The sequence below is a fragment of the Canis aureus genome, chromosome 12, assembly GCF_053574225.1.
Source record: "Canis aureus isolate CA01 chromosome 12, VMU_Caureus_v.1.0, whole genome shotgun sequence".
NCBI lineage: Eukaryota > Metazoa > Chordata > Mammalia > Carnivora > Canidae > Canis > Canis aureus.
The window spans coordinates 280,256-289,375 of NC_135622.1; the positions used below are offsets into that span (position 1 = coordinate 280,256).

At 59.8% G+C, this 9,120-nt stretch overlaps 1 protein-coding gene across 1 annotated transcript; it reads right to left on the reverse strand.

Annotated features, from left to right (window-relative positions):
* Positions 1 to 3,046: 3,046 nt before the first annotated feature.
* On the reverse strand, positions 3,047 to 8,344 carry LOC144281386 (uncharacterized). Its single transcript, XM_077844333.1, has 6 exons — positions 7,776 to 8,344; positions 6,879 to 7,033; positions 6,325 to 6,498; positions 6,000 to 6,105; positions 5,289 to 5,443; positions 3,047 to 3,934 (listed from the first exon to the last, which is right to left on the reverse strand). Exons 1-6 carry the CDS (start codon positions 7,798 to 7,800, stop codon positions 3,047 to 3,049), a joined length of 1,503 nt encoding a protein of 500 aa, XP_077700459.1. The 5' UTR covers positions 7,801 to 8,344.
* Positions 8,345 to 9,120: the final 776 nt, after the last annotated feature.

Sequence of the window (9,120 nt, forward strand, 5' to 3'; positions counted from 1 at the left end):
GTAATGTAATCTCACATGCGGGACTGAGTTTCAAAATGTCAGAATTTAGGGCCTCCCCTGTGGAGACCTGTGCTCCTGCTGCCCAGGAGTGTCTCCTCCACTTCCGCAGTAGGTGAAGCACAAGGGGACAAGGGGCAGCCAGGAGGAACGTGTGCTGAAGGGACCCGATAGCCGGGCGGATGGTCGTTCATGGGCATCTGGTCACGGTGGGCGGGAGCCGTGTGTGTCAGGTGCGTGCCTGTGGCGCCTGCGTGTCGGTCCGGGAGCCCCAGGGCTGTGGCTCAAGGGCACCTCGTCTGCAGAGACGGAGGGAAGGCGTCTCCTGGGATCCCTAAGGATGGCCCCGTGCACGGCAGCGGGCAGCTCTCCGACGTCCGTCTCCTGCTGGGCTCGTCTGCTTGGGGCTGCAGTGCAAGAGCTGGGAGGGCGGGGGGGCCCCCACCGAGGGGACCACGGACTTTCCTGCGGGCGGTGTCCTAAATGCAGAGCCTTTCAGGAGCGGGTGCGCCCCCGAGGGAGCTCCAGGGGCCAAAACCTGATTGGAGCTGATGGCGGCAAAGGGCCACGGGCGTCGCTAAGTGCCCTTGCAGGGACTTTGTTCTGCCTACGTTGTGGGTGGTCGGTTGCCAGGCAGTGCCCGCGGAGGACTAGCACCAGGGCCGGGAGCAGCCCTCCAGCCCCTGGAGGATGTCTACCAGCCCCGTGGACCCTGGTCCCTAGTTCTCAGGCTGGGCTGGAACCATAGGATCATTTGGAGGATCCCCATTTGGGTGGACAGTGGGGTGAGGTGGTCCTTACCAGTTCAAGGCCCTTGGTCCCTGCCTCCAAGGCCACGACCCTCAGCCATCCTGCCAGCTCCCACCTGGACACCTTCTCCTCCAGGCTCATTCCCAGCGTGGTGGCTATGGTTTGCACAGATGCCAGGGCCCCCGGAAAGCTCAGGGATAGGGATGGCTCAGGCCACCGGTGGGCGGGACAGCCTCCAGGGCTGACGTGTGCCCTTGAGATCCAGTGTGAGTGCAACCCCGGTTGACCCTCCGCGACATGGGTGTAGACGTGCCATGGCCGAGGGTCCAGGGACCTCTCCTCAGCACACTGAGAGAGCAGTCCTCCCACCTCAGCAAGGGGGCCGTGCTTCCCCGGGGTTTCCCTAGACCTAGCAAAAGCCCCATCTGTCCCGAGGCCACCCTCGCCAGACACCATGGATTCCGTCGTCGCAACCCATTCTGTTCTGGGAAGGAGCCGGACCCACCCACTGTGTCTATGGAAACTATGGGTGGAGGGTGTCTAGCATCGGCTCTACCTATGGACAGGTCCACACAATCCCTCCCATGGAGCCAGATGCACATAGAAAGGGACATCCCGAGTGCCTGTGCAGCCCCGTCGCTTGGGTGTCCGCCTGGGCTCAGGTCATGATCCCAGGGTCCAGGATGGAGCCTCAAGTGGGGCTCCCTGCTCAGTGGGGTCCTGCTTCTCTCCTGCCAGTGCACGAGCTCTCTCGCTCGCTCTCTCTCACCATGCACCCCCATAAATCTCTAAAGCATTTCACAGAAAAGGAAATGCAGATACAGATAATGGTGGACACGCATGTGTGCACAGAGGTGACTAGGGGAGGCAGAGAGGTTGGGGTATAAGGGCCACCTCTCAGAACTCCGCTTCCTCGCAAACGCTGAAACCCACGTGTTGGATCCGGAGGCCTCAGATGAGGATGTCAGCTCTCATCTCCAAGGCGTGTGGGACATGTCAGGGGCATAGTAAACCCGAAGGGACCGACCGCCCCCACCCCCCTATTCTTCCAAATTTTCCACCGACATTCCTTTCCTGAGGTTCAATGACCAGACAGTAAGTTGCAAAGGAAGCTCCCGTGACAGTGTGACCTCTGTGTGTGTCTACCTGTGAGAGAAAATGAGGTAGAGGGGTCAGGAGACAGAGATAGAGAGACAGAGAGAGACAGAGTGAGAGACAGAGAGACAGAGGAGAGAAAGAGAGAGAGAGATTTAGAGAAATAGAGGGAGGAGGCGACCATGAGGGAGGAGTGGGGAGATTCACTGCCCACCCAAGATGATCGGGGTTAGGGGTGAATTAGGCCTCACCTGACACCGTCACGGCCAGATCGCGTGCGTGGAGTGTGTGTCCCTGGGCATCCCCGCGACCCCTTGGAGGAGTGCTCACACAAGCAGCGCCTCCACCAGTGATGGTGGCTGTGTGTGGGGAGGGTGAGTGAGGCCTGTGCGTGTGTCTGTGCCAAGTTGGGAGCTGCAGGTGGGCGTCTTGGTGTCTCCGCAGCCCGTTTCGGGCACAGGCACGGGAAGGATTGCGAATGTTGCGAGACAGGCAGGAAGGAAGGAAGGGACCGAAGGCCCAGGGGACAAATGACACCACGAAATCGCTCGGGGGAGACAGAGAGATGTTTATTGTAGCCATGGGTCACCCCGTGGAGCTTGAACAGCTGGGATGAGGTTTCCTCAGGTGACTCTTGGCAGGGAAGAGAGGTGACCCGGCTGAGGGAAGACCTGTGACAGGCTGACCGCTAACGTCTGCTGCTTCCTGAATAGCCAGGGACCCTTGAGGGTCCAGGGGCCTGCTGATGGGTCCCACAGAAGGAAAACACATGCACATGCACAAAGGCACACATGCGGATGAGGTTCTGGAACGCACCCCAGTGGGACCGTCTCACACTGACCGCCCCGAGTGGCTGTGGCCACCCCTCTGGCTGCCACTTGGTGACAGTTGGCAGTGCTCTGGGCAAGATGCCAGGCCAAGGCCCCAGGACATTCCCGCCGTAGCCTGGGACAGGAGGCTGACGGGGGAGACCTCAGGCTTTGCCCCTTAGGCCATTCCCACCCTGACAGCCTAGATGCATCCGAGTCCCTGGGCAACACAGTCCAGACCTGGAGCATGATGGCTGCTCCTCCTGGCCTCAGGCTCCGTCCGGCCCCTGGCTGAACTGAGGGTTCCCCCTCCTCTGAGTCACGCTAGGGCCCCATGTTCCCCTGGATGCCTGAATGCATGGGTTGGGCGTGGGGAGGACAGGTCCTCCCTGCTCCTAGGCCTGAGGCCACAAGGAGTCCTGTAGCATTTCCAGCAGAGCGTGAAAATCGTCCTCGCTGAGGGGTGCTTCCAGGGGTCCTGGAGGTTCGTCCTCCTGCAGAGTCCCCACCCACAAGGGGTGGACATCTTCTTCCATCTCATCGGCTGAGAAAAGCTCTTGAAGGAAACTGGAGGTGTCCGCACACAGCTGGTGCTGTGGGGGCAGCGGGACACATGGCCCTGCAGGAGGGGGAGGCTGTTGCCACCAAGCGGGGCTCTCCCCGGGGGCGGGCTGCTGCCCTATCCCATCCTGGGACCCTGCTGTGCCCATGACTGCCTGGGAACTTTGGCCCCTCCTCGGCGTGGCCTGATCGGTGCCCGAGGGACCTGCATGACCCCAGTGTTGAGGAGGATCAACAGGCGGAGGCCGCGGGCCAACTTGCGAGGGCAGGGGCGCCTTGCTGGGGTGCTCTTTCGGCTGCTGGCATCTCCCAGGGGAGGGGAGGCCAAGGTCAGCATGACCTGGTGAGAGGCCCCCTCCTGGAGTCAGTTCTGGGCAGCATCGGCTCCCCAGGACTCTGGGAGCAGCAGCGATTCCTCCTTGCCCACCTAAGGTTGGTGTGACCAGGCTGGCCCCCGGAATCAGGCGCCCAAAGCCCCCACAAGAAACTGGAGGGACAACAACCACGGAGGAGACAGGAGGTGTCCCTGCAGCCTGCGTCTGCATGCTTCCCAAAGGATCGAAGGGAGCCAGATTTGGAGAGCTCCTGGGGACCCTTGACAGGTGGCTTTGGTCCAATGGGACCGTCCCGCGAGGACTGGGTTTGTGGTTTGCCGCCAAAGCATTCTCGGGCCCACTTGGGCTCTGCCCTGGGTGCCGAGCTCTTCTGTTCTGAAACCAAACCTGGGACAGAGAATAGGGGTTGTGGCCATCAGGAGGACGGGATGCCAAGTCTGCTTGCCCGTGACCTGCCCTGTCCCACCTCACCCACCACACACACACACCCCGCCCTGTGCTCTCTCCAGGAAAGACTCAGTGAATGGTTGGGGCTGCACCTCAGGCCACGGCTGTCCCTACCTTTCCATGGGCCCTCGAAAACCACGCGCACGCCCTGGGCAACCTTGGCCACCTAGCCGGGAGCATACTGGGCCTGTGTCACTTCGCCGGGCAGGTGCTTCTGCTGCTCTTCGCTCCCTGCCCTGCCCTCGCCTTCTTTGCCATTTGCGGCCTGGGGATCAGCCGTGCCCTGAGTCCTGGGACCGAGACTCAGCCGACGGCCTGCCCCACTTTACCCAGGATAGTCCACGTCCTGAGGTCTGCTCCCGGCTGCCCTCAACACCTCTGTCCCCATCTACTCTTGGGTGTGAACGTGTGGAAAACCACATCCTCTGCCTCAGAGCCTTGGACTCATGGCTACGGGGTCTGACTGCAGGCACATCTGTGATGGGCCGAGCGAAAGGCGTGGGCAGCCAGCCCTCCACATCCAGAACAGCTACGTTTGCATCGGCCCTCCCTCCCGTCCTGGCTGGAGGAAAAGAGGAGCTCAGGTGAGCTCCTGGAGTTTCCCCTCTGACCCTGGAAAAGACGCGTCAGAGGAAAGCCAAGGCGTGCCACCTGAAGCAGCCTCCTCACTCACGCTCTTGCACCAACCAAGAGTCTTTCAGAGAATCTGCCTATATCTCCCTGAAAGCTGCCTCACACCTCCCATCCCGTAAAGCGCTGTGTGCAGAACTAAGGCAGAAGAGCCGCACACAGCTGGGCTCCCCGAATCCTCTCCCTCACCTGGATTAGGGCCTGTAATCCCGGCTGATCAGGTTATCCACACAAGCTGTGGCTCCTGGGCAGGATCCGTTTTAGCCCCGTGGTCCTGAGGCCCAGGGCAGCATCACACCGGTCTCCACACAAAGGACGGCAAGCCCACGCACACTAATGGCATCTTGGGGGCGTACTCAATGGATAAGCGGGCTGAGTTTGAAGCCGCTGAGACTACGGCTTCTCTCGAGAGGGGCCAACTTGGACATATTCCCACTTTGGTCCGGTCACCATTTCTACAAGCATGTGTGCTAACCAACATTGAGTTTGGAAATTCTTCCTTTGGACGGGTTCTCCCGGGCTTAGTCAACACTCTGCCCCTGGTGCCTCTGCCCCACACCCCGCGGGTACCCCCTCCCCAGGAGCCCACGTCTCTCCAGCACCATGTAAGGGCCACCTTCCCTTCCACAGGGAACAACCCCCGTGACACACTGTAAAAACTCACCTGAATTCTGGCTTCTGGAAGGCCTGTTTTTCTGGCCAGGCTTTCCCTCATACCAATGCCAGGAAACCGCTCCTCCTCAAAGGCTTGAAGGAGGATACTGGTTTGGGATGCAGAAATGGATGTCCGTTTTCTCCTGCCTTCCTTCGGGACTCGACCTAAAGAGAGAACAAGGTTGGAGAGGAGGGCTTGGACGCCAATAGCACAGCCAGTGTGGAGACAGAAGTGGGTGTCAGGGTGTGTGTGATGGTGTGTGATGGTGTCTGAATTCATATGACTGCGTGTGTGTGTGTGTGTGTGTGTGTGAGAGAGAGAGAGAGAGAGAGAGAGAGAGAGAGAGCGCTTTTCTCCATGTTCTCTGTCTTCATAGGCTCTCCTTCCCTGAGCCCAAGGAGACAGAGCCTGGACCGAGCCCCAGAGCCAGCGTTTGAATAACAATGGTGAGTTGATGGAAGAAGAGGCCTGTGTCCTGGCTAGCAGGTTCAGGACAGGAAGATGCAGATACTTCCTGACCCAGAAACAGCCCGCCTGCTGCCTGCCCAGGAATGGCAGGCGGGGTATCGCCATCTGGGGTCACAAGGGTGGCTAGAGCCTGAGAGCAGAGCTTGGGGCCCTTCCTGAGGCTTTTGCCACGGCCAGGTCAGCACACAGAGACACGTTCCTGTGTCAAGGAGTGGCTCAGGAGGGGACCCTTCTTGGGTGCCGGGGAGTCACCTGGAGGCTGTGCCTTTCCATTCGGTGGCCCTTCTCCTTGGGGAATTCTGGAGTCCAGTCGGCGGCTCTGCCTTAGCTGTCTCGTTCTCTGGTTTTGGAACCAGACCTAAGGGGCAAGAGAAGAAGCAACGTTCAGGGAACACGGGAGGGCAGGAAACCCCACACATGTGGCAGGGACATGAGGCCCCAAGACCAACCAACAACCCAGAGAAAGCCAGAGCTGGCTTGGTGCCTCCAGTGGCACGTGCTATTTGCATGGCCCTCTGGTGTACAAGGAAGTAGGCGTTGGTCTAACCTGAGGAGCGAGAAATGTAGGGAAACCTACAACAGACGGCATGGGGACAAGAGTCATTTCTTCTTTGGTCATCCGCATGGGCAGAGGATGCAGCTCCTGCTGAAGTCCCCTGTAGGGAGCTGAGGCACTTTGACTGACCAAGAAGACACTGGAAACGGGTGTCATTCTCCTCACCAATGGACCCATGCGCAGGCTTCCTCTGCACTGGAGGGAAAAGACAGGTGTGCCGTCATGGATAGGCATACGTGCGTCTCTATGTGTCTCCTCCCCACCCCTGTAGGAGGACTCACAGTGTTTCATGTGGGGAAAGTGATTGGTCAGGACACAGGATCTCTGGGGACACTCAGCCCATGGGCATGGACCTGTCGTCGGGCCTCAGACCTTGGGCCCCAGAGTTCCCTCGTCCCTTGAGTGAAGGTCTTGGAACGACCTCCAAGGGCAAGGTCTCCTAGGCCCCCCACACCCCAGGCCGTAGGTTCTGAGCTCCCCAGCTGACCACGCAGAAGGACGGGCAAACACCTAGCCCCACGTGCGTGCACTCTTCCTCCCCCAGAGTCCGTGAGAAAAGCACTGGGGCTGCCTACCTGGATTCTAGACTCGGAGATGGCCAGCTCTCGGGCCAGGTGTTCTCTGGCAGTGATGCTGGGGTAAGGGTTCTTCTGGAAGAATGCCTGCAGGGCCCCCTTCTGGCTTGCCGTCAACACGAGCCTCCTTCGTCGGGGTGCTCGAGGGAGTGGGCCTGTGTGGGGAAGAGAGCAGCGACGGGAGGAAGGCTTTACGCTTTCAGAGGAGCATCGACCGGTGATGTGCTCTCAGAGCTCCTGTTTCTGGGATGTCGAAAATGTCCCCATCCAGGGGCACCCATCCCTTTGCCACTCATGGACCCACCTAAGCCTGAGGGGGTTGTTCCACTGGACAAAGGCCGTTCCGCATCTGCCCTTGGGAATGGGTGATTGTCAAGGATCTAGGGAAAGGGCAGCCTTGAGCTAGGTATGTGATTCCAGGCCAAGGTATGGAGAAGACCCTGGGTGGGGGTCCCGGTGGGCGTCGGGTTTGAAGAGGTGGTGGGGCGGGGTGAAAAGCCCGTCGGGAAAACCAAAGAGGACCATATGTCCACCAGGAAACCTCAAGGGAACATGTGAAAACCCATGCCCACCGTGGGTCCCTTGAGGTGAAAGTTCTACAGTGGTCAACTCGTCTAAGAAGTGATCCACCTTGACCCAATTTCTGCGCCCCGAGGTCCAGCCGGCAGCCTTACAGAAGCGGGGCTCCTGCTGGGAATCTCGGCCCAGTCCAGGGTTCCCTCCCCCCGCAGCCCTATGCAACCCTCTCTCCAGCCCCTTTGCCCAGACCCCAGGGGAGCCCCGCCCTCCCACGGGCGTCCCAGCCATCCGGGTGGTGACTCCTCTTGTGCTTAAGCCTGGAAAGTCGCCAGAGCCCCTGGGCATCCCAGCAGGAGCGGGGCCCCGATGGCCACTCACCGCCGGGGGTGCTGCTGGAGGCCATGCTGCAGGAGGAGCTCGCTCTCGGGGCGCCGGCAGGTCGACTGGGCTGGATGCGGCAGCGCGGGACTTACCACGGCCTGGGTGGCCCCGCCCCAGGAAGGCCCACCCCTCGGCCTTCCCACAGCTTCCTGGGTGGCTCTGCCCTCAGTGGGGCTGACGTTGGGCGGGCCAGGGAGGTCTCCCGGGACGGGGCCTCGGGACCACCCGAAGCAAGAGTTGGAGCTTGGCCTGCGTCGCATGGGCCCGCCCCCTTCCCGGCACCCACAGGCCTCTCGGGATCTCAGCTCAGGCACAGAGACGCACCCTGAGGCCCTGTGCACCGTGTCTCTGCCCGGACCCCTTCGTGGCCCTGGTACAAGGGCTCAGGATTCCGGCCCCACCTCTGGGCGCCCGGCACGAGCCTCCTGCTTCGCCTCCCTGGAAAGTCATTTTAATTTTTTTCCTTCGTTTTTTACTTGTTCCAGTTAAACTCGTGTGGTTTATTTCTTTTCACTTTGGTCATTTTTCATTCGGAGTGTTCCACTTTTCCTTTTTAGGTGTATTTGTAGCAATGACTGTAATTTCGAGATACATATGTATATATATCTCCAAATTATATGCATACGTTCATATATATATGGATTTTTTTTTATTTTATTTTTTTTATTTTATTTTATTTTTTTTTAATTTTTATTTATTTATGATAGGCACACAGTGAGAGAGAGAGAGGCAGAGACACAGGCAGAGGGAGAAGCAGGCTCCATGCACCGGGAGCCCGACGTGGGATTCGATCCCGGGTCTCCAGGATCGCGCCCTGGGCCAAAGGCAGGCGCCAAACCGCTGCGCCACCCAGGGATCCCTGGATTTTTTTTTAAACAAACATATACTTTGAGGTCCCCGTGGGTTTTGAACCCTGGGCCCGCCAATCTGGACTGGTCAGCCTCTCAGTCTGGTCTGGAGGCAGCCTCGGAATCTGGGGAACCAGTTTCCAATGACACCAGGCGCCTCCCAGGCGGCTCCCCGGCAGCTCCTGTGAAGCCGCACTGGCCAGCAGGGCAGGAGACGGAAATCAGACCCCTTAGATAGGAGGCCCATGAGCGGGACCTTGGGCGCCAGCCTTCGTCCTCCGTGTGCGGATGGGTGGCACCTCGATGGTTTGCCTGTGGGCACGAATGAGCAACAACCTTGAAGGAAAGAACGCAGAGCACCCGTGGACGAGGACCATTCGGGGCAAGTGCGTGTGTTACCACGTCCTTGGGCCACGGAGCCAATGCCCTCCGCAGCCTCATAGGGACTCAGGCCTACCCCGGGGAGAAGAGTGCGGGCTCCGTCCGAGCCCATC